Source organism: Cherax quadricarinatus, chromosome 12 (assembly GCF_038502225.1).
Source record: "Cherax quadricarinatus isolate ZL_2023a chromosome 12, ASM3850222v1, whole genome shotgun sequence".
Taxonomy (NCBI): Eukaryota; Metazoa; Arthropoda; class Malacostraca; order Decapoda; family Parastacidae; genus Cherax; species Cherax quadricarinatus.
In genome coordinates, this window is record NC_091303.1 from 44,077,437 (window position 1) to 44,103,763 (window position 26,327).

General features: G+C 38.5%; 1 protein-coding gene across 4 annotated transcripts in view; it reads left to right on the forward strand.

The window, feature by feature from the left end:
• The window catches only part of LOC128686671 (unconventional myosin-IXb), an 857,686-nt gene that overhangs the window by 135,585 nt on the left and 695,774 nt on the right, over positions 1-26,327 (forward strand). For all 4 annotated transcript variants that reach the window (XR_011391908.1, XM_070084324.1, XM_070084325.1 and 1 more), the window contains exon 4: positions 17,522-17,616. Coding sequence is in view for 3 of the 4 variants with exons in the window: in XM_070084324.1 (XP_069940425.1) it covers positions 17,522-17,616 (95 nt within the window). In the remaining variant the exon portion in view is untranslated. The remainder of the gene's footprint in view (positions 1-17,521; positions 17,617-26,327) is intronic.

Here is a 26,327-nt window from a genome sequence, read left to right on the forward strand (position 1 = left end):
TCTCATAATACAATTTTTTTGCCCTTCTTATCAGGCTGGTTAGGATTGACGAGTAACGTTTTGTTTGGTCTCTGGTTATGTGACCCATTCTGTACTGTTTTTCATATCGGTGTTTTGTATTTATGGATTTGAGAATGCTGGGTGTTAGCTAGGGACTGTTCAGTCCCTTAGCTGTCATCTGTTTAGTTTTTTTAGGGCAGTGCTTGTTATAGAGGTATTGGGTCTTTTTTAGAAAATTATTAATACATATGTCAATATCTGTATAGATTTCTAGCTCAGTGTGCCAGTCAATGTTTGTTACTGCTGTTGTGAAGTTATTAATGGCTGCCTCATTGTGAAGTCTGAAGGTGACTTTAGTAGTGTCTTGGGGTAATTTACCAAGAGTTGTTATGAGGAAAGTAGGGTAGTGGTCTGTGGTATTATCTGTAATTATGCCTGATTTTAAAGGGGATATGGTGTTGGTCCAGATGTGGTCAAGTAGGGAAACACTAGTCTCCGTAACTCTTGTAGGTTTTGTTACTGTTGGTAGCAACATGCAGTTACTCATTGTGTTTGTGAATTCAGTAACGTGTGGGTCCTGGTCTTGCAGGAGATTTATATTGAAGTCACCTGAGAGTAGTAAGTGATCTTTGTTCATGCATGCATCAGTTATCATACTTCCTAGGTTTTGACTAAATTGGCTAATGTTTGACTGTGGAACTCTGTAGATGTTTATCAATGTGAGAGGTTTTTGTAGGTATTTGGATTTGAATTTAGCTATTATATATTCCCCATGTTCATCCCTTGTGCAAGTATTAGTGATACATTCTAGTTGGTCTGAGTAGTATATAGCTGTGCCACCCCCTTGTTGGTCTGGCCTACAGTTGTGTATGGCTGTGTAACCAGGAATGGCATAGACATCTGTAGTATCAGGCTTTAGCCAGGTTTCAGTTAGTGTAATGATGGACATATTGGCATGCAAGGAATTTAGTAATGCTATGAGGTCATCGTAATGCTTGCTTAAAGATCTGATATTGTAGTTAAAGACAGTTATGTTTTTGTTGGCTCTGAGAAGTGCCTTTGATTGTTCTGCTGTGTAGTAATTACAGTAACTGTTTGATTCATTTAAGTCATTCAATAAGAGGTTGGTATCAGGATCAATGCTTGTAATCATAAGATTTGTAGTGAATCTATAGTTAGAATTAAGTATAAAACAAAGTAAATATTCTAAAGCTAAAAAATAGCACCTGAATTATTTAACAAATGTAAAAATAATGAGCTAAGGTAGTTTTTTAAAGCTAAAATAAAGGAGACAATATAAAAGGGACTAAAATAATTTGTGGTGAACAAATAAAGTGATGATCAAATAATGGAGCTTGGGAATATGATAGTAGGTAGTACTTTAAAGGTAATTCTTTAAAGTTAGAATTATAATATAAAATTATAATATAAAAGGGACTAATATAAGTTGTGGTGAACAATAAAGTGGTAATCAAATAAATGAGCTTTGGAATATAATGGCAAAATAGTGAACTTATTACACTTTAGCACCTGAGAATAGCACCTTGATTATTTTAACAATTGTGAATATATGAACTAAGGTAGTTATATAAAGCTAAAATAAAGGAAAAAATATATAAGGGACTAAAATTAAGTAATGGTAAACAAAGTTAAATGGACAGATAGTCACTATGAAATAATATTGGTTTAGGAGTAAGATCTGATTTGTAATATTAAATAAGTTGAGCAGTTTATTGCACAATAAAAAGTAAAAAAAAAATGAGGTAGTTGGTACTAGCTAGCAAAAGATAGTTTTGGTACTTGCAAAAAAGTAATTGGAATATACACTAATTGCACACACAATAAAAAGTGACTAAAAAAACTAGTAGTGGTAAACAAAATTAAATGGACAGGTAAGAACAATGAATAATATTAATTTGGAGTAAGATTTGACTTGTAACTTAAAATTATGAGCAATTAATAGCAGTAAGAAAGAAGTATAAAGTATTGGAGGTAGTTAGCATTAGCTAGTGATGAAAAAATAATAAAAATAATAATGCACAATATAATAGTAACGTACACTATATGCACCACACGTATATATGTATTAAGGGCACTTATCTAATCTGTTACAGAAATGTCTGCTTTTCTAAGGAAGAAGTAGAGAAATCATGTTCGTTTGAGATAGTATATTGTTGTCCTGTTGATGTTTTCCTTACTAGTATTTTCCCATCTCGCGTGAAACACTGATGTATTTTGTTTTCCTGTTTAAGTTTTCTCAGCCTGAACAGAAGGTTTTGACGTTTTCTTGTTAGACACTCATTTATGTACACTCCATTTTTCATTGTAATTGCTGATTTAATTAGGTCCTTTCTTTTATCGTATGAATGAAGTCGGATCATTATACTGTGTTTACTTCCTGGTTTTCCTAGCAAACGTGTTTCTTTGATTTCATTGTTTTGCACGATGACTTGTACGTGGTCCTGTATTATCCTGACAGCAGTTTCTTTGCACTGTGCTTGGGTTATGTCACTTGGAATGTGTGGACTGTTTATTATAACTGCATCAGACAACTTATCTTGTTCAGTTTTGTCGTCTTGGAAATCGAGGTATTCATTTAGTCGAGTGTGCATGTTCTGATTCCAGTCCTTGATTGCTTCTTCAACCTTCATATTTATTGTTGTTATTTGTTCAGTGTGACTGGCTATAGCTGCTTTCAGAGTATTTTCTGTGTCAACACTTCCCGATGTAATCTTCTCTTCAAGGTTTTGGATCTTGTTCTCGAGGTTGGTTATCTTGGATTCTCGTCGCTCGAGTGTTGCTTTGATATCTTTGATTTCGTTTTCTAGAGCAACGATGTAGTCCTTGATATTGTCAGGAATAATCATACCTGAGTAATCATGGGTGAATCCTTTGAAGGGAGTGGAGTTGGAGGGGGAGTCAGCCATGTTTGTTGTTGTTGTTGTTCCCTGGGTGGCGGTGGTGAGGGGGGTTGATGATACACCGGCGTCCTGCTGGGTAGACAAGTTGAGTTCTAGGGTCCTTGCTGTTATTCTTTTATTACTGATGTTGTTTCTTCTGCGATATCCTTTCATAGTATCACTGAAGTAGATACTGTGTAGCAATGGAGAAGGCTTGTTTTCTCGGAGCTTGGGTTAAGTGGTTGTCTGGCAGCGGAGGCAGTGTTTGGGTTAGCAGGGCTGTCTTCCTTAGATCTTCTAATTTTGTCAAGATTTGGGTTACATTCTTAGTATTCTTGGGTCATTTTGTGGTCTACGTGGGTTCATGTAGTTGAACTTTCACTTAGGCCATCACAAGTTTTGATGAGCGATGTTTTTTTGAGGAAGAAGAGCTGGTAGGATGCCGCTGCTGCCGCTGCTGGATCTACGCCAGATTATTTCATAATAATCCATTGTTTTTTGTACTTGCAACTGCTAAATAAGCCACCATGGGCCCAAAGAAAACTCCTAGTACCAGGCCTTTGGTAGGGTAGGAAAGAAACACAATAGAATTCTAGAAAAAACTAGTAGCAAAGTACCAAAGTGGAGGAGGAAGAGAGAGGGAAGAATGTGCCTTATTCAGTGATTCTGTGATACGTACAGTACTAAAGCAGCAGGTATCGATGAAGGCTATAGTGCTAGCCAGCGATAAAGTGTAGCATTAACAGGTAGCAAGTAAGTTAAGGGATTAAACGACAGAAAAAAACACGAAAGTAACTCTCCAATGTTGTTGAAGGTGTATAGGGCCACTGAACATATGCCGCTCTGCTATCTTCCACCACCCTAAACCTCTGCCAGCAATTCCTCTGTCAAACTAATTAAACTAATTAAATATTTCTTATTTATAAATTACATACAGCAGGGCCCCGCTTTACGGCGTTTCACTTTACGGCATTCCACTAATACGGTCACTTCAAATTATGACCAAAACTCGCTATACGGCTCCCCCCACCTGACTTTCTAATACGGTCACCGCGCCCCACCCTGTTTGTCTACATTCTCCGTGAGCTCAGTAAGCACTAAGTCTCTCCATTTTGTCTGGAAACTCCAAAATTTCAAATGTTTTTAAAAGTTATTTCATATTTTGTATATACTCTGATAATTATACTTATGTATACCTGTACCTAAATAAGCTTACATACTGTGCTGGCATGCAGGTACACATTAAAATCAGTAAGAGTGTCTTATGTTTCCAGATGTCATATTAGTAATGATAATAATAATCATCGAGTCTCATTTAAATGTCGTATATTACGTTAATATACACATTTTCATTAATCCATCTATGATATTTTTTCAAAATTATATAATAAACACGATGCATAACATGTAAATAAGATAAATACACCCCACAGTAGAATAAATAAACATAAATGTGAGATGTGGTAGCAGACGACTTGCACAAGTGACGCCATATTAGAAATGATAATAATAATAATCACCGAGTCTCATTAAATGTCGTATATTACGTTAATATACACATTTTCATTAATCCATCCATGATATTTTTTTCAAAATTATATAATAAACACGATACATAACATAAAAAGATGATAAATACACCCCACAATAAAATAAATAAACATAAGTATGAGATGTGGTAGCCAGATAACTTGTACAAGTGATGGCAAGAATAACATTTTCTCTAATCTAGCATAAGAGAAAATGTGTTACTGTGGGTAACTGGAGAAAATTATTCCTTTCATATGTATGTAAGTTTATTCAGGTATACACAAATACAGTTACAAAGAGTATCATACATAACATATGTGCAGAGAACCTAGGATAACCCAAAAAAGTCAGTGACTTATTTCCATTGCCTTCACTCAGAGCATCATTTCTTCTCAAAATGATGTTACATGAGAAGGGAGTGTTCTTCTTTATTTATTCTACCGTATCAGTGTAGAGACAACCTGTACACAATGTAACTTGTACACAAACCAGACGTGTACACTTTGTTTACAAAACTTACCTTCGCCTGGTTTGTTTACATAACTCTGCACCTGTCCTCTCTCATGCACTCATTCTTTCTCTCTCTCATTTATTCGTTTTATCTCATTTACTTACTCCTGACCCTTCATTAAGACTACAAATATTTTAAGGTAAGTAATTTGTGAACTGTATATACATTTTATTGCTCTGGGATGCTTAAATATCATAGAATAGTATGTGTGGGTGGGTTGGCCTGGTATGGTAGCCCGGCTGACTACCATACATACCGCACTTGATTTTTTACAATAAATACTACTCATCTCACCCTATATTTTAAGGTAAGTAATGAGTGAACTGTATATACATTTTATCGCTCTGGGATGCTTAAATATCATAGAATAGTATGTGTGGGTGGGGTGGCCTGGTAAGGTAGCCTGGCTGACTACCATACATACCACACTTGATTTCTTACATACTTCTGGAGTGAAAAAATATCGTTAACCGGGGGTCCACTGTACTTCTGTACTAGCATGTGCAATGTACAGGCCTCAGTGGCAAGATGCAGACCCCATCAATTTCCTAATGGAAAATGTGGACTCCCTTCTGCTACAGCACAAATGTCAACATATCATAGTTGTTGGTGACCTCAACCAACACTTTGTACAGAGGGACTTTGATGACCTTCTTGCAGTATTTGACATGAGAAACTTTGTTGATTTCTCTACTCACATCTCTGGCTCCTCCCTTGACCCAGTAATGAGTGATCTCGCAGAAGATATAGTCACTTGTCAACCCCTCAGCTGTGTTGGATCACCTGACCACAAGACTGTTTTTACGATTCTTAAGATCCCACAGAATGAGGTGAGGAATCCACACGCACAACCTGGCTATGGGAAAGAGGTAATTGGCCAGCCCTTTTCTCTGAGCTTGCCACCACCAATTGGAATACTCTTCTCCAAGGGGATGTTGACAACCTAGTGAAAGCTTTCACTGGACACATCCTTAATCTACAACAAGAACACATTCCTCACCGGCAATATGTGACGAAGCCTACAGCTCAGCCTTGGTTTGGCTTTCGTTGTAGAGAGGCTGCTACTGCTAAGCACAAGGCATGGCAAAGGTATAAGAGACATCCTACCACCTATAACAGGAACTTGTACAGGCAAGTCTGTAGGCATATGGGTGATGTTCAAAAGTGGGCCTAGATATGAGAGAATACATCTATGTGGTATGTGTGCACCACATAAAACAAATCCTGCAGCACACAGTGCATAATGAGAGAAAAAAACTGAGACTGTAATTTTCGATTAAAAAAGTGATTTTGCAGTGTTTTTTCGTATGTTTTTTTTATAGTTGTATATGCGATTTCTTGGTCTCATTTGATAGAATGGAAGATATATTACAGACATAGACATGATATTGATTTGTTTTAGTGCTGAAAATGGCTTGAAACTGAGCTCAAAATAGCGGAAATGTTAAATTTTTGCCGATGTTCAAGAGTAAACAAATGGCCTCACACGTCTAATACACGCCAGCTGGTGGGTCTAATATATGTTCACAAATGTGGTGATATTACTTAAACAATTATTACAGTATTGCATAACAGTAAATCTTCTATTTTATGGTTTGAATAAAAATTCATTATGTGAATAAAAAATCAAATGGAATTTACAGTGGACCCCCGCCTTACGATATTATTTCATTCCAGAAGTCTGTTCAGGTGCCGTTACCGACCAAATTTGTTCCCATAAGGAATATTGTGAATTAGATTAGCCCGTTTCAGACCACCAAAAATACACGTACAAAAGCACTTACAAAAATACACTTACATAATTGGCCGAGTTGGTAGCTGATCGTAAGGCGGGGGTCCACTGTATTTGTAAAGCCTGCAAATGTAACTAATGAACAGAGAAAATGTTAGTTTAGTGCCAGGAATGCCTGCATTGTTTATTCTGGACCTTATTTTGAAATCGGAATATTTTGAACTTTGCTTAAAATTGGTCACATTACCAATTTGCGATCACTTTATTTTGTAGTTGAAACAGTTGACTTGGTGATTTCTTCTGCTCAATCGATAGTATAGAAGTAATACTAGTGAAATAGCTAAGAATTTGGTTGAATGGAATAATGTAATTGGCCTAAAATGGGAGTCAACATCAGCAAAATCGCCAATGCGTAAATATCGCTGACACATCAAAATTCACGAGAGCATAATTTTGTCAATTTTCCATAAAATTTCGTACTTTTTGTTTTATTACCTTAAGAAAAAGATTCTCTACCATTTCGTAAGAAAAAATAACAAAATTATTTTTTGAAAATTCTTGGACCCTGGTGCACACTTTGAAATTTGGCCTCTGGACCCTGAAAGGATTAAATCGCTTGACCAAGAAAAGGCTGTGGGTCCAGACAAGTTGAGCCCAAGATTGCTGAGATGTGCAGACCAGCTAGCAGCACCTCTAACTCGCATGTTTCAGCACTGCCTAGTACAGTGTAAATGACCTTCTCTGTGGAAAGAGGCAAATGTAGTCTGAATCACAAAAAGAAGAGCAGAGCGGAAATCAGCAACTACAGACCAGTGTCACTCTTGTCAATCACTGGCAAGCTCCTTGAGACAATAATCTCAAGACAAATGACGGTTTTTTGACTGCCACTCATTACTTTGTGACCATCAATATGGCTTCAGGAAAGGTTACTCTGCTGCTGATCTGTTGTTAAACCTCTCCACTAAGTCACTGGATGAATCCAAAGTCAGCTGTGTGGTAGCACTGGACATTAATGATGCTTTCGACCGGGTGTGGCACCAGGGCCTCTTAGCAAAACTGCAAGTTCTGGGAATTGCAGACTCTACACTATGTCTCCTCAGTGATTACCTTCATGGTAGATCTCTAAGGGTAGTTCTCAGTGGAACAGAATCAGCAAGACATCCTATTGGGGCAAGTGTTCCACAAGGAAGCATGCTGGGATCATTGTTATGAAATGTCTACTTCAGTTACCTTCTTCATCTCATCCCAGAATCCCAAGCATATGCAGAGAAGAAATGCCAGCTGCTCTAAGCTACATCAATCACCAGCTACGAGCTATATCAGCTTGGGGAAATAGATGGCAAGTAACATTTGCACCTGAGAAAACACAAATGATGATGATCTCTAGGCACCATGATGGTAATGCTGGTGCAGTAGTAAGGATGAATGGGAGGGTGTTGGCACCTGGGGAAGAAGTTGATATTCTTGGGGTGAAACTTGACTCCAAACTGACCATGAAGAACCATGTTGTAAATCTTGCAAACAAGGCAGCCAGGAAGCTTACAGCACTTCGGCATATCTCGCATCTGCTTTGCAGTAGGGGTTGCAAGATTATGTATGAGGCACAGCATGCTCACACCTTGAGTATGCTCCACTTTCTTGGTTTGCCTACCCCCCCCCCCCCCTCCATCATCTGCAACTGCTTGACAGAGTAGAGAACAGAGTAAGACATCTCATCTCTTTCCTGGACCAGTCCTGGATATATCTGTCATTTCAGCAGAGCCTTCAACACAGGAGGGATGTGGGTGGCCTTACTGTTATGTACAAGGCCAATATTGTCAAAGTACCACACTTGGATCCACTTTGAGGACAGCGTGAAGCAAGCTTCTATACCACAAGATGGGCAGAAAGGAGCAACTTCACTCTAGCTGTGCCCTTCTCCAGAACATCACTTATCTGAGATCATTGATCCCCAGGATGACTCGAGTATGGAACACATTCGTACAGCATTATAATGTCAGCGAGATAAAGTCAGTTGATCAAATGAAAATGCTGGCCCACAGATGGCTCCAACTTCATCCTGTTCCCTACTTGTATGTCTCATAACAATAAAAATGCTTTCAAATGAGCTGATGTAGGTAACAGCTCTTAGCTTGTCAATAAAGTTAGGAATCCTTAACCTGTAAATAGCTTGTTAATAAAGCTAGAGATCCTTAACCTAACCTTGTCAAACCCTGTGTAAAAAATAAAAAAAAGGAATCCCCCCCCTCCTTAGCCCTTTGACTGTTTTGGTCGTATATATACGTCTTGAGCGCCACTGTTTCTGACGTATTTATACTCGTAAATTCTAGCGGCTTCAAATCAAGTGGGAGAAAGCTGGTAGGCCTACATGAAAGAGAATGGGTCTGAGTGGTGGGTGTGCACCCTGTGAAAAAAAATCTGGGACTCAGTGGTGCATTGTGGGAACACCATCTTGGTAGTCCATTTTCACCATGCCTCGCAGTAAGAAGTACCTCACTCCTTGGCGGATTGGAGGTCTTTTGTTCCCAAGTGCTAGCTACAGCGATGGAAGTGCCAGTGAAATTGAATTCCATGGTTTTCAAGCGGGTGTGACCGAAAACAGTGCCCAGGGTAACGTTATTAGTGATGAAAACCCAGATTACCCACTACCTTCCACCTCTGGTGCTGGGCCGGCTCGTTCACGTTCACCTGTACCAGGATGAAAGAGGAAACTATTTGCCCATGTAAAAGACTCAGATGTGAGCAGTGAAAGTGATAGTGATAGTGATTTCAAAGCTATTGAAAGCAGTTCTAGTTGCAACAGTGAGGGTGAATATTCCCCAGTGAAGCGGCAGTATATACGACGTAGCATGCGGTCTGGTAGCGTGTCATATGCTGTTCCAAGGGGAAGGACTAAATCTCGGAGCACATCCTGTGGCCCTACACCACGACCTGATAGTGAAGATGACGATATTGTTACGATGGGTATGAATGATGTGAGTGAGGCAGCAGGTGGTGGTGATAGTGATGTGGCACCAGCAGTGGGCTACGCTACTACCAACGCTGCTGACTCTGCACAACTACAACCAGCCTCGCCCAACCCCACAACCTGCACAACCACAACCATGTTTCAATATCCAGAACCCACCAGCAGACTGCACCTGGGATTGGCAGGAAGGGGTCGAGTTTGTTCCCAGTCCCCATGACTTTGATGGAACACAAAGTGAAATACGGCCATCATGTACACATGGGAACAATGCTACTGAACTGGAATGCTTTCAGTTATTCTTCGCTGAACCCCTGATGGACATTATTGTCAGGAAAACCAACACATACTACGAGTACACCATGGCAAATACAATTCTCTCAAGAAGATCACGGCTACACCAGTGGAAGGACACAACTGTGGCAGAGATGTGCCTGTTTTTTGCCACAATAATGCTTATGCCACATGTGTATAAGCACACTGTCACCACATACTGGGCAACAGAACACCTGATTTCAACCCCAGGTTTTAGTGACATTATAGGTGTGAATTGTTTTTTGATACTGTTACGTATGTTACACTTCTCAGACAAAACAAGGCCTGACAGAAGCGACAGGTTATATAAGATCAGAAATGTGTTTATGTACCTGAAACAAAAGTGTTGCATGTATTTTTATCCCTTCAGGAAGCTTGTTATTGATGAGTCTTCGATTTTTTTCAAAGGAAGACTCTCAAGCAATACATACCAAGCAAGAGGAAATGCTTTATTTATTTATTTATTTATTTATTTATTTATTATAAATTTGTGCACACATACAGAGGTACAAAAAAATACAGATAAGAGCAGTATGCCAAAGCCACTTATACTATGCATAGCATTACGGGCTGGCTTAAAATTAACTTAAGATTAATTAAGCAATGATGAAGTCAGTGATAAAACATTAATGTAAACAGATTACTATAAAGCACAAGTGAGTATTACAAAGACAGGTCATATGAAGGATTCTGTTAGGTAGTGTATTTAAAAAATAATAAAGTTAGATTGGGTTTTAGGTTTAACATTTATGTGATATAATTGTGAGAAACATTTAAGATATTCAATTTATAAGGTTCAGTTATTCAGTATTTATTTGGTTTTGGGTGAGTAAGTGATCTTTGAGTAGAGACTTGAATTTATAAACAGGTAGTGTTTCTTTTATATTTACAGGTAATGAATTCCAGATTTTAGGGCCTTTTATGTGCATTGAGTTTTTGCATAGTGTGAGATGAACACGAGGAACATCAAAGAGTGATCTGTGCCTTGTGTTATGGTCATGTGTTCTGTTGAGGTTGGCAAGGAGATGTTTGAGGGGAGGGTTAATATCAGAGTTAAGTGTTCTATGTATGTAATAGGTGCAGTAATAAGTATGGATGTTTTGTATGGTGAGTAGGTTTAGTGTATTGAATATTGGTGGAGTGTGCTGCCTATAGTGAGAATTTGTTATCATTCTAACTGCAGCCTTTTGTTGGGTAATTAGTGGTCTGAGATGGTTAACTGTTGTTGAGCCCCATGCACAAATTCCATAGGTGAGATAGGGGTAAATAAGAGAGTGATATAGGGCCAGGAGGGCTGACTGTGGAACATAGTACCGTATCTTCGATAGTATGCCTACAGTCTTGGAAATTTTCTTAGAAATTTGTTGTATATGTGTATGAAATTTGAGTCTATTATCAAGGTGGATTCCTAAGAATTTTCCCTCTGTTAGCTTTGTGATAGGTGATCCGTTTATCATTATGTTAAGAGGGACATCTGTAGCTCTGTTACCAAACTGAATGAAGTAGGTTTTGTCAATGTTTAGTGTAAGTTTGTTAGTCCTCATCCAGGTAGATATTTTCTGTAATTCGGTATTTACAGTATTGGCTAGTGTGACTGGGCTCGGGTGAGAGAAGACGTATGTAGTGTCATCTGCAAATAGTGTGGGTTTGAGTAATTGCGAAGCATTTGGAAGGTCATTTATGTATAGGAGAAAGAGAAGAGGGCCAAGGACACTTCCCTGTGGGACACCAACTGTAATTGGTTGCGCAGAAGAGTTTGCCCCATTTGCGTACACATATTGGCTTCTGTTGCTGAGGTATGACTTGAGGTAATTGAGGGAGTGCCCTCTTATACCATAGTGTGACAATTTTACGTGGAGCAAGTCATGGTCAACTGTATCAAAAGCTTTACGTAAGTCAATGAAGATCCCCAGTGGGACTTCTTTTTTCTCTATTGCAGTGTATATATGTTCTAGCATGTGTATAATAGCATCATTAGTATTTTTATTAGGCCTGAATCCAAATTGGCAGGGGTTGAGTATGTTTTGGGAGATAAGGTAGGAGTAGATTCGTTTATGAATTAGTTTTTCAAAGATTTTTGAGAGAGGGTGTAAGTTGGATATTGGCCTATAGTTATTCAACTCTGTTTGGTCTCCTCCTTTGTGGATCGGGGTGACCCTTGCTATTTTGAGTACTGTAGGGAAGGTGGAGGATTCAATGGATTTGTTAAAGAGTGTTGCAATGATTGGAGATAGCACTTGTGACACTTTTTTATATATAAAGGGTGGTAAGGTACTTAAATCTCCTGCCTTGTTTTTTAGTGCATTGATAATAAGGGAGACTTCGTATGGGTTAGTCGGAGCTAGGAACAGTGTGTTCGGGTAGTTGCCGGTGAGGTAGTTATTTGGTGGGGTATCTGAGCTTGGGATTTTATGGGCAAGGTTTTGTCCTATAGTGGAGAAGAAATCATTGAGTCTGTTTGCTGTTTCTGTTGGTGGGAGTTGGGGTTCATCTGATTTTGCTAATTTTATTTCGCTATTTCGTGATATCTTTTTTGTTCCCAGAATTTCAGATAGTGTTTTCCAGGTCTTTTTTATATCACCTCGTAAGTTGGATAATCTGTTCTCATAATACAATTTTTTTGCCCTTCTTATCAGGCTGGTTAGGATTGACGAGTAACGTTTTGTTTGGTCTCTGGTTATGTGACCCATTCTGTACTGTTTTTCATATTGGTGTTTTGTATTTATGGATTTGAGAATGCTGGGTGTTAGCCAGGGACTGTTCAGTCTCTTTGCTGTCATCTGTTTAGTTTTTTTAGGGCAGTGCTTGTTATAGAGGTATTGGGTCTTTTTTAGAAAATTATTAATACATTCGTCAATATCTGTATAGATTTCTAGCTCAGTGTGCCAATCAATGTTTGCTAATGCTGTTGTGAAGTTATTAATGGCTGCCTCATTGTGAAGTCTGAAGGTGACTTTAGTAGTGTCTTGGGGTAGTTTACCAAGAGTTGTTATGAGGAAAGTAGGGTAGTGGTCTGTGGTATTATCTGTAATTATGCCTGATTTTAAAGGGTATATGGTGTTGGTCCAGATGTGGTCAAGTAGGGAAACACTAGTCTCTGTAACTCTTGTAGGTTTTGTTACTGTTGGTAGTAACATACAGTTACTCATTGTGTTTGTGAATTCAGTAACGTGTGGGTCCTGGTCTTGCAGGAGATTTATATTGAAGTCACCTGAGAGTAGTAAGTGATCTTTGTTCATGCGTGCATCAGTTATCATACTTCCTAGATTTTGACTAAATTGGCTAATGTTTGACTGTGGAACTCTGTAGATGTTTATCAATGTGAGAGGTTTTTGTAGGTATTTGGATTTGAATTTAGCTATTATATATTCCCCATGTTCATCCCTTGTGCAAGTATTAGTGATACATTCTAGTTGGTCTGAGTAGTATATGGCTGTGCCACCCCCTTGTTGGTCTGGCCTACAGTTGTGTATGGCTGTGTAACCAGGAATGGCATAGACATCTGTACTATCAGGCTTTAGCCAGGTTTCAGTTAGTGTAATGATGGACATATTGGCATGTAAGGAATTTAGTAATGCTATGAGGTCATCGTAATGCTTGCTTAAAGATCTGATATTGTAGTTAAAGATAGTTATGTTGTTGTTGGCACTGAGAAGTGCCTTTGATTGTTCTGCAGTGTAGTAATTACAGTAACTGTTTGATTCATTTAAGTCATTAAATAAGAGGTTGGTATCAGGATCAATGCTTGTAATCATAAGATTTGTAGTGAATCTATAGTTAGAATTAAGTATAAAACAAAGTAAATAGTCTTAAGCTATTGTACTGTGTGATTGCAAAAGTGGTCTTGTTTTGGATATCATTGTGTACACTGGCAGTAATACATTGAGAGATACCAGGAAGTTATTGGGTATCTCTGGTGATGTGTTTCGAACAATGATGGAACCATGTCTTTGGTAAGGGGCATATATTATATACTGATAACTGTTACACAAGCCCCATACTCAGTGATTTCTTGTGAGTGAACCTGACAGATGTGTGTGGCACAGTGCATGGTAATCGTAAACATATGCCAAGGTTCAACGCTGGCACTCGCAGAGGTGAGGTGCAGGCCTTTGCTGCCAATGACATCATGGTATTTCGGTGACATGATAAACGTGATGCCACATTGTTGACATCAGTTCACCGAAACGAAATGGCATACACTGGCAGGCACAATAGAGAGACAAATGAACCCATCCTAAAACCTGCAGCTGTCATGGACTACAACCTCAATATGCGCTTAGTGGACAAATGTGACATGCAGATTGGGTTTGCTGATTGTGTACGCAAGATTTATAAGTGGTATATAAAACTTTTTTTTCCATCTTGTTGATATTTCCATGCTAAATGCTTAGACAAATAATCGCCAAGTACCAAGGAGCAACACCTGCAATAGACCAGCGCCCACGAAATTACCAACACATGCTATCTCGTTTGAGGCCTGGTGATCACTACCCAATACAACTGCCTCCTACTGCTTTCAAGAAAAGTGCTCAGAAGGGGTGTTTTGTATGTGAACATACCACAAAACTCCCACAAACATGCAGACACACTCATTTTATGTGTGAGGAGTGTCAAGTGCCACTCTGCATATACCCATGTTTCTAAGAGTTCCACAAGCTGCAGCAGTTCTAGGAAAGTGTTCAGTGATTGTACATATGTATATATATTATGGAACAATAGTAATAAACAAGTTTTATACACAATCTAATAGTGATAATGTTTGTTCAGTTATTGTGTTGTAAACAATGAGTGTATATTTGAACAATGCACCTTACTTTGGTCTCACAGGCCACATAAGTTATTTAGAAAAGAAAAATATTGGAAAATACAAGAAACCTTCAAATTGGAGTAAATAAAAGAATACCGTGTGGGCGGCATTCGCCGCTACTGCCATACACCGCTCATTTTCTGCAAACTTTGCACCTCTGTATCTCTGTAAGCACTGTTGGCAAAAAAAAATTTTTTAGGCTTAAAACACTCAGTAAAATAATCCTCACATTTTGGTAAGAATTTTTTTTTTCGAATATTTTGCGACATAGAATGGCAGTTTATCCCTATCCTGGGATATTTACATATTTAGCATATTTACCCCTTTTGCAGCAATAGCTTCCTTGATTTCTACTTTTCTTTGCCAAGATGGAAGTGATTGTTGATTTGGATTTGCCATACATCCTGGTAAGCTCGAGCACACGTACACCACTTTCATACTTTGCTACAATTTCTTTTTTAAATTCTATCACGTTTCTCACTTTCTTTACCAAAGGGGTGGCACCTGGCCCATGGTGGCCCATGTGACTTATTTTGCAGTCGCACTCAATTAACAACCACAAAAAACAATGGATTATAACAAAATGTTTGGATGTATGTGCGGAGTATTGCTCACTCACCGAGAAACACAACCAGACTGACTCATGGACATGGCGTGGCGGGCAGATGCATCCAATATGGCCGATTTCTGAGTTGCCGGTCGAAATCCAGGATAGAATTTCGGCCAAAAAAGTGGCCGAAATCCGATTTGGCCAATGTCCACACCAGCTGATATCCATGGGTCCACTGTATAATAAAATGAATGAAAAGGTAAATTGTGTTACAAGTATACCATTATGTTAATCAAGTAGTTACTGGAAATTATGATTACAGCGCAGTGTATTTTGCTAATACAGTTAGTGACTTTTGGAAGAGATGCACTTTTTTTTTTTTTATTTATGAGTGTAATGCTTGTTAGTGTTATTAATATTAACTCTCCAATTGATTCAAAGATCAGCCCTTAGCACATACCTGACTATCTAATATGACCCACTTATACAAAAAGGTTGGGAATCGCTGATCTAGTTCTCATTTCTCATATTATCTAAACTAACCTGAGACAGTCCTAGTGGCTTCCCTGAGTCTTTAGCTGCCTTCTTTACCTCTGGCTGCCCTCCATATCACAAACAAGCTGTCCCTCTTCACTCTGTTTTACCCAGTGAATACTTTGGTTTCCATGATCAGGTCTCCTGGTATATGTTGAACTCCTAAGTGTCTTCTCATAACCTTGTCCTCTTCAGTTCTTGTACTAATCTCATTACAAACCTTTGAATCTTGTTGAGTTACTTCATGTACTTGATAAAATTTATGGGCTCTTTGCTGGCACTGCATACTCTAAGATGGGCCTAAAGTATGTTTTATATACTGGCCTAAATAATTCCATGTTGCAGTTCTTGAAGGTAGTTCAAGATTCATATGTGCCTCCAGTATAGTGCACTATGAGATGCACACTTTCACATCTTTCTCCTTGTATGTATGGTGCTTTGTAAATTGTCTCCTTTCAGGCAGCATTCCATACTCTATATTTTCTCTCACTGCAGTATTTTCTTTACTTTGCACTTCCATGTTATAGCTAGCCCTGTCTAAAGTATACTACCACCCTTTGTCAGGGATGTAACTGACAAAAGCTGACTAACAAGTGTAGCAGGTGTAAGGAGACTTGTCCATATGGCTCAACCTGCCTGGGAAAGGGACCTAGGTCCCTTCGGTTGTGAGCTAAGTGTTAACAACTGATGCGACCCTATAAACTAAACCTCAGGTGGTGGATGTTGTTCTTCAGGGTCTAATGATATACCTCTGATAAACCTGTGCCTGATTTTGATAGTTTCCCTACTGCAGCTTGGCCATGGCCCATGTTTGTCTGGTGCTTTCCTGGTTAACCAAACTGTTGCTGTTGGTAGCCCAGTGGTGCACATTTCATTTACAGCCTAGTTGATCTGGCACTTGGCAGAGATACCTGGTCAAGTTTCCTTTTGAAGATTTCTGTACTTGTCCTGACATAGTAAATCTTGATTCTGAACCACAGGAGCCTCCATTTCCAGTTCTGCTTTCTTTTAATTTGCATTGCCTTCTCTGCTTTTTCAGTTGTTTCTTATTGTTGAGACTTATTGCTGAAGATTGCCTGGAGTCATTTGTGGAGGGTCAGTGCTCCTGCAGCCAGGTCCCATATCAGGCTTCCTGGCTGATGGCCTGATCAGCCAGTTTATTGTAAACACCTCAAGCTGGACAATCAGTAACTGATTAAAAAAAATGATTAAGTTCTTTCTTGAAGACAACTAGGAATCTCGGTAATTCCCCTAATGTATAAATGAGGAGTTTCGAAAACTCTTGATTCCTTTACACTTATTTGTATTATAATTAAGTTATCTTTTAGTGTACTTAGTGCTCCCCTGCTTTACAATGGGTGTATTTTACACTGTCTGTCAAGGTTCTTGCTTTCATTGAGAGTAATTTCAGTGTGCAGAATTGGGACCAATCCTTCCAGTACCTGTGAACAGGTGTGTCCCCTCATTATTGGCACATGTGAGTCTGTATGCTTGCCATCATGCAAGTGTCTGTATATGTACATAAACAGTACTGTATGTTTACATTTTTTATATATTTTTATAGATTTTTAACAGATTGAACATTATTTGTAATGTATTTCTTAAAAGTAGTATGAATTAAAATTTTACTTATTCATATTCAGAATGTGATTAGAATGTTTCTTTCTTCATCAGGCCTTTGGAAATGCCAAAACAGCCCACAACAATAACTCAAGTAGGTTTGGTAAATTCATTCAAGTCACCTATAAAGAAAATGGTCTTGTTCAAGGGTAAGTGTTTTTCACTTAGTAATGCATTTGTATTATAATTAATTGGAGTAAATGTTTATGTTTTATGCACAGCCTTTTTTTTTTTATTATTTTTTGTGGTTATACATAATTGGGATAATTTTGCTTCAAATATTTATGTAACAGTTGTTAATTTCGGGGATAATCGCCTCTACTCCTAGACCACAACTTCTTGTGGACATCCTGAGTGGTGAGGCTATAAGTGCTAGTTGCATGTAGTTCAACTAAAGCATCACAGTTTGACTGATCAGGCTCTCCCTAGAGGAACTTGAATATTCAAGTTTCAACTTTAAAACATTTGGGTTTGTTCACTATTCTCTGTGTGTATAAGTGTTTGACACTTGAATTATTGCAGAACTGTATGCAGAGGGGAGGGGAGAAAATGTTGATAATCAGTAGAATTTGTGTTTCTGTTAAACACAATAAGTTGAGATGGATTGGGACAACCCTTTCATTGGCTGTCATGTAAAATTATGTCATTGAGACCAGGATCCTTCACATAGTTTTACGTCTTATGCCATGAGCTCAGGTTACTCAGATAAGCTGTGAGCTGTAAATTTTGGCCTAGATATGAGAGAATAGGTCTGTTTGGTGAGTGTGCACAGTATAAAAAAAAAAATCTTGCCTCACGTGATGCATGATGGGAATAACAAAACTGTGACCGTGTATATGGTTTAAAATATTGACTTTGAAGTGTTTCCCTGGACGTTTTTTATGGTTTTAGTGGCAGTTTCTTGGTATTATTTGATAGAATGGAAGAATGGACTTTGAAATTGAGCTCAATAGAGTGGAAATATATTTTGGTCAATATTCCTGAGAAGAGTAAGGCCCTCCTACACTCCACAGTCTACTTTTGATGAGTTTTTAGTAGGTCTTGATTCAATTATTGGGACACCATAAACCATGACCAGTCATTTTTGGTTTTATTTTATTATTAGAGAAAAAGTAAATCTTAAATTTTTTGTGTGACTAAGAATTCAAAATACAAGGCAAGTGTAATACAGTAGGGCCCCACTTATATGGCAGGTTAGGTTCCAGGCTACCGCTGTAAAGCGGAAATCACCATAAAGTGGAACACCCTTTTTTTTTGCTTATAAATGCATACAAATACTAGATAACAAGTTTACACTACTTAGGTAGTAGGTTGGTAGACAGCAACCGCCCAGGGAGGTACTACCGTCCTGCCAAGTGAGCGTAAAATGGAAACCTGTATTTGTTTTACATGATGGTAGGATTGCTGGTGTCTTTTTCTGTCTCATAAACACAAGATTTCAGGTACATCTTGCTACTACTACTTACATGTAGGTCACACTACACATACATGTACAAGTATATATATACACACCCCTCTGGGTTTTCTTCTATTTTTTTACTAGTTCTTGTTCTTATTTATTTCCTGTTATCTCCATGGGGAAGTGGATCAGAATTCTTCCTCTGTAAGCCATGCGTGTTGTAAGAGGCGACTAAAATGCCGGGAGCAAGGGGCTAGTAACCCCTTCTCCTGTATATATTACTAAATGTAAAAGGAGAAACTTTCGTTTTTCCTTTTGGGCCACCCCGCCTCGGTGGGATACGGCCGGTGTGTTGAAAGAAGAAAGAAGAAGTTTACACTAACATATATTAAATCAGCAATAGAACTAGGCATCAAAAAACAATAAAAAAGTAAAATACACACATAGTGCACTCATTACTTACCTTAAAATATTTGTAGTCTTAATTTAGAGTGAGACAAGTAGTATTTATTGTAAGAAATCAAGTGTGGTGTGTATGGTAGTCAGCCGGGCTACCATACCAGGCCACCCCAACTACACATAATATTCTATTACATTTAAGTTAATCCCAGAGCAATAAAATGCATATACAGTTCACTCATTACTTACCTTAAAATATTTGTAGTCTTAATCTAGGGTGAGATGAGTAGTATTTATTGTAAGAAATCAAGTGTGGTGTGTATGGTAGTCAGCCGGGCTACCATACCAGGCCATTCCACCCACACATACTGTTCTATGATATTTAACCCTTTGACTGTTTCAGGCCCCTCTCTGAAACTGTCATTCTATGTCGCTCAATTTTTGAAAAAAAAAATGATTTTTTCTTATGAAATGATAGAGAATCTTTTCCCGATGGTAATGACACCAAAAGTTCGAAATTTGGTCGAAAACTCGTGGAATTATGCTCCCGCGAAGTTAGCGGTCTCGGCGACATATGCGTATCGGCGATTTCGCCGACTTTGAGCCCAATTTTCAGCCAATTCCATTGTTCCAGTTGACCAAACTCATAGCTATTTCTTTAGAACTCCATTTTATCTATCAGCTGAGTACAAGAAACCTCCCATTTACTAATTTGGACTACCCAATATGGTGGTCAGAAATTGGCAATTTGGCCAATTTCACGCAAAATAAAAAAGATGCCAATTTCAAAATAGGGTCCAGAATAAACAAGGTAGACATTCGTGGCACTAAAATAACATATGCTCTGTTCGTTAGTCACATCTCTAGGCCCCTCTTATATTATTATTGCTTTCTATTTTGATTTTTTATTCATACAAAAAAATACAAAATTTACTGTTATGCAGACTACTGCATTATTGTAAAAATGGTATAAATAATATCAGTGCACTAGTGAAAGAATATTAGACTCCCCAGTTGACGTGTATTGGACGTGTGGTGTGATTTATTTACTCTTGAACATTGGTAAAAATCGAACATTTCCACTACTTTGAGCTCAGTTTCAAGGTCGTTTTCATCGTAAAAGTAATGAAAATCATCTCTATTTCTGTAATATGTTTTCCATTTTATCACCTAAGACCATGAAAACGCGAATACAACGATAAATACTATACGAAAATACACCTCAAAGTCGGCGTTTTATTCCAAAAAAACGATCAGTTTTTTTTTTTTCTCATTACGCAATGTGTGCTGCAGGATTTTTTTTATGTGGTGCACACTGACCACACAGACCCATTCTCTCACATGTGGGCCTACCAGCTTTCTCCCACTTGATTTGAAGCCGCTAGAATTATTGAGTATATATACGTCAGAAACATTGGCTCGTAAGACGTATTTATACGTCGAAAACAGTCAAAGGGTTAAGCATCCCAGAGCAATAAAATGCATATACAGTTCACTCATTACTTACCTTAAAATATTTGTAGTCTTAATGTAGGGTCAGAGGTGAGTAACGAGATAAAACGAATAAATGAGAGAGAGAGAGAGAGAGAGAGAGAGAGAGAGAGAGAGAGAGAGAGAGAGAGAGAGAGAGAGAGAGAGAGAGAGAATGAGAGAGAGAGAGAGTGAGAGAGAGAGACTGAGAGAGAGAGAGAGAGAATGAGAGAGAGAGAGAGAGAGAGAGAGAGAGAGAGAGAGAGAATGAGAATGAGAGAGAGAGAGAGAGAGAGAGAGAGAGAGAGAGAGAGAGAGAGAGAGAGAGAGAGAGAGAGAGAGAATGAGAGAGAGAGAGAGAGAGAGAGAGAGAGAGAGAGAGAGAGAGAGAGAGAGAGAGAGAGAATGAGAGAGAGAGAATGAGAGAGAGAGAGAGAGAGAGAGAGAGAGAGAGAGAGAGAGAGAGAGAGAGAGAGAGAGAGAGAGAGAGAGAGAGAGAGAGAGAATGAGAGAGAGAGAATGAGAGAGAGAGAGAGAGAATGAGAGAGAGAGAATGAGAGAGAGAGAGAGAGAGAGAATGAGAGAGAGAGAGAGAGAATGAGAATGAATGAATGAATGAATATGAGTACATAGGATAGGTGCAGAGTTATGTAAACAAACCAGGCGAACGTAAGTTTTGTAAACAAACAAAGTATAAACGTCCAGTTTGTGTACAAGTTATGCCTACATTGATATCGTAGAATAAATAAAGAAGAACACTCCCATTCTCATGTAACACCATTTTTAGAAGAAATGGCACTCTGAGTGAAGGCAATGAAAATAAGTCACTCTGTCTGACTTTTTTGGGTTATCCTAGGTTCTCTACACATATCCTATTATGTATATACTCTATGTAACTGTATTTGTGTATACCTGAATAAACTTACATACATACAAAAGGAATAATTTTCTACAGTTACCCCCAGTAACACATTTTCTCTGATGTTGCACTAGAGAAAATGTTATTCTTGCCTTCACTCATAAACGTCTGGCTCCCACATCTCATATTTATGTTTATTTATTCTATTGTGGGGTGTATTTATCATCTTTATATGTTATGTATTGTGTTTATTATATAATTTTGAAAAAAATATCATAGATGGATTAATGAAAATATGTATATTAACGTAATATATGACATTTAATGAGACTCGATGATTATTATCATCATTACTAATATGACGTCTCGAGACATAAAAAACTCCTACTGATTTTAATGTGTACCTGCATGCCAGCACAGCATGTAAGTTTATTTAGGTACAGGTATACATCAGTATAATTATCAGGTAGTAAGTTGGTAGACAGCAACCACCCAGGAGGGTACTACTGTCCTGCGAAGTGAGTGTGAAACGAAAGCCTGTAATTGTTTTACATGATGGTAGGATTGCTGGTGTCTTTTGTCTGTCTCATAAATATGCAAGATTGCAGGTACGTCTTGCTACTTCTACTTACACTTAGGTCACACTAAACATACATGTACATGTTTATTTATACACACTCATCTGAGTTTTCTTTGATTTTATTCTTAATAGTTCTTGGTCTTATTACTTTTCCTTTTATATCCATGGGGAAGTGGAATAAGAATCTTTCCTCCGTAAGCCATGCGTGTTGTAAAAGTCAACTAAAATGCCGGGAACAATGGGCTAGTAACCCCTTTTCCTGTAATAATTACTAAAAAGAATAAGAAGAAAATTGTCAAAGTGGGAATTCTGAATGTGCATGAATGTTGTGCAAATGATAAGAAAGAGATGATTGTGGATGTTATGAATGAGAAGAAGCTAAGGAAGGGGTAGCAGTAATGTTGAAGGATCAGTTATGGAAGGAGAAAAGAGAATATGAATGTGTAAATTCAAGAATTATGTGGATTAAAGTAAAGGTTGGATGTGAAAAGTGGGTCATAATAAGTGTGTATGCACCTGGAGAAGAGAGGAATGTAGAGGAGAGAGAGAGATTTTGGGAGTGTTAAGTGAATGTATAGGAGCCTTTGAACCAAGTGAGAGAGTAATTGTGGTAGGGGACCTGAATGCTAAAGTAGGAGAAACTTTTAGAGAAGGTGTGGTAGGTAAGTTTGGGGTGCCAGGTGTAAATGATAATGGGAGCCCTTTGATTGAACTTTGTATAGAAAGGGGTTTAGTTATAGGTAATACATATTTTAAGAAAAAGAGGATAAATAAGTATACAAGATATGATGTAGGGTGAAATGACAGTAGTTTGTTGGATTATGTATTAGTAGATAAAAGACTGTTGAGTAGACTTCAGGATGTACATGTTTATAGGGGGGCCACAGATATATCAGATAACTTTTTAGTTGTAGCTACACTGAGAGTAAAAGGTAGATGGGATACAAGGAGAATAGAAGCATCAGGGAAGAGAGAGGTGAAGGTTTATAAACTAAAAGAGGAGGCAGTTAGGGTAAGATATAAACAGCTATTGGAGGATAGATGGGCTAATGAGAGGATAGGCAATGGGGTCGAAGAGGTATGGGATAGATTTAAAAATGTAGTGTTAGAGTGTTCAGCAGAAGTTTGTGGTTACAGGAAAGTGGGTACAGGAGGGAAGAGGAGCGATTGGTGGAATGATGATGTAAAGAGAGTAGTAAGGGAGAAAAAGTTAGCATATGAGAAGTTTTTACAAAGTAGAAGTGTTGCAAGGAGGGAAGAGTATATATGGAGAAAAAGAGATAGGTTAAGAGAGTGGTGAAGCAATGTAAAAAGAGAGCAAATGAGAGAGTGGGTGAGATGTTATCAACAAATTTTGTTGAAAATAAGAAAAAGTTTTGGAGTGAGATTAACAAGTTAAGGAAGCCTAGAGAACAAATGGATTTGTCAGTTAAAAATAGGTGAGGAGAGTTATTAAATGGAGAGTTAGAGGCATTGGGAAGTTGGAGGGAATATTTTGAGGAATTGTTAAATGTTGATGAAGATAGGGAAGCTGTGACTTCGTGTATAGGGCAAGGAGGAATAACATCTTGTACTAGTGAGGAAGAGCCAGTTGTGAGTGTGGGGGAAGTTCGTGAGGCAGTAGGTAAAATGAAAGGGGGTAAGGCAGGGGGGATTGATGGGATAAATATAGAAATGTTAAAAGCAGGTGGGGATATAGTTTTGGAGTGGTTGGTGCAATTATTTAATAAATGTATGGAAGAGGGTAAGGTAGCAGATGAACAAGAAGGCTTTAGGAAAGGTAGGGGGTGTGTGGACCAGGTGTTTACAGTGAAACATATAAGTGAACAGTATTTAGATAAGGCTAAAGAGGTTTTCGTGGCATTTATGGATTTGGAAAAGGCGTATGACAGGGTGGATAGGGGGGCAATGTGGCAGATGTTGCAGGTGTATGGTTTAGGAGGTAGGTTACTGAAAGCAGTGAAGAGTTTTTACGAGGATAGTGAGGCTCAAGTTAGAGTATGTAGGAAAGAGGGAGATTATTTCCCAGTAAAAGTAGGCCTTAGACAAGGATGTGTGATGTCACCGTGGTTGTTTAATATATTTATAGATGGGGTTGTAAGAGAAGTAAATGCGAGGGTCTTGGCAAGAGGCGTGGAGTTAAAAGATAAAGAATCACACATAAAGTGGGAGTTGTCACAGTTGCTCTTTGCTGATGACACTGTGCTCTTGGGAGATTCTGAAGAGAAGTTGCAGAGGTTGGTGGATGAATTTGGTAGGGTATGCAAAAGAAGAAAGTTAAAAGTGAATACAGGAAAGAGTAAGGTTATGAGGATAACAAAAATATTAGGTGATGAAAGATTGGATATCAGATTGGAGGGAGAGAGTATGGAGGAGGTGAATGTATTCAGATATTTGGGAGTGGATGCTCTTATATGGGTGTGAAGCATGGGTGATGAATGTTGCAGCGAGGAGAAGGCTGGAGGGAGTGGAGATGTCATGTCTGAGGGCAATGTGTGATGTGAATATAATGCAGAGAATTCGTAGTTTGGAAGTTAGGAGGAGGTGCGGGATTACCAAAACTGTTGTCCAGAGGGTTGAGGAAGGGTTGTTGAGGTGGTTCGGACATGTAGAGAGAATGGAGCGAAACAGAATGACTTGAAGAGTGTATCAATCTGTAGTGGAAGGAAGGCGGGGTAGGGGTCGGCCTAGGAAAGGTTGGAGGGAGGGGGTAAAGGAGGTTTTGTGTGCGAGGGGCTTGGATTTCCAGCAGGCATGCGTGAGCGTGTTTGATAGGAGTGAATGGAGACAAATGGTTTTTAATACTTGACGTGCTGTTGGAGTGTGAGCAAAGTAACATTTATGAAGGGGTTCAGGGAAACCGGCAGGCCGGACTTGAGTCCTGGAGATGGGAAGTACAGTGCCCGCACTCTGAAGGAGGGGTGTTAATGTTGCAGTTTAAAAACTGTAGTGTAAAGCACCCTTCTGGCAAGACAGTGATGGAGTTGTTGTTGTTCAGACCAGAGCTTTGGTAAGATGGGTAAGGAAGAAGGATGGGTAAGGATGGAAATATTGGAAAAGGGTGGGAGGGGGGTGAGAGGTAGGATATAAAGGTAAGTGGCCCAACCACTTTGGTGCAATTTAAAAAGTGTACGTGAAATGATAATATATTTATTTAAGGGGTATAAGACTAACCCATCAGAGTCACATAGATATAACAGATATATAAGTACATGACTCTGAATTGGTAGTAATTATACAGGTTGCAATTGCTTTTTTTTTTTTTTTTGCGATTGCACAACGGATATTTATGCGGCAAGGAAGGCAATAATTTTCTGGCCAGATTATAAAGTTCGTGACAATGGCTTCTTACAGGTGGTGTCCAGCCATAGTAAATAGCATAATTTTTACATTAGAAAGTTATATAAGATGTCTCCCTAATTGGGGGCGATGATTTTTTCAGTATACATAGAAGGGTTCTGGTGGTACCCAATCCTCTTCATCAGGGAGGTTGCTCAATATCATGGGTCGTGGGTAATCATCTTTATGAGTAAAGCGACGGACCCTTTGTGGGAGAGTCATTCGTTGAGTCCTGTGAGGAGGAGTAGTGATGGTATAATCCGTGGTATTAACCACTTGTATAGGATGTTCTCTATCTGGCATGTATAGTTCTTGCATTGTATAAAGTTGTTTCTTTTTTAGGGTGTCAAGGCGTACATTTATGGCAGTAATATCTTGTTGTATGTGTAAATCTGCCATTTTAACTCTGTCTCTCCTCCTGGTATCGGTGATGAAGCGAAGAGCTCTATTCTGGACCCTTTGTAACTGGAGCATGTTGGTCTTTGTTGTTAGTGACATTGGGACACAAGAGTATTCGAGTATTGGTCTTATTATCATTTTATACATATGTTTTTTGACATGTTGAGGGGCTTGATTAAATCGAAAGAGTCTGCTAAGACCGGCTTTGGCTATGTTGATCTTTTTAGTTACATGAGATGTTGAATGGAGCAGCCTGTCGATTTCATATCCCAAAATCTTGTTAGGGTTTCTAATGGCTACAGGTGTACCTCTGATGGAGATACCTCCTTTATCTTCAATTGTTGATGCAAAACATCCTATCGTGCTAACAAGGACCTTGTCAGGATTAGTTGTAATTCTCCATTTCTTTTCCCAA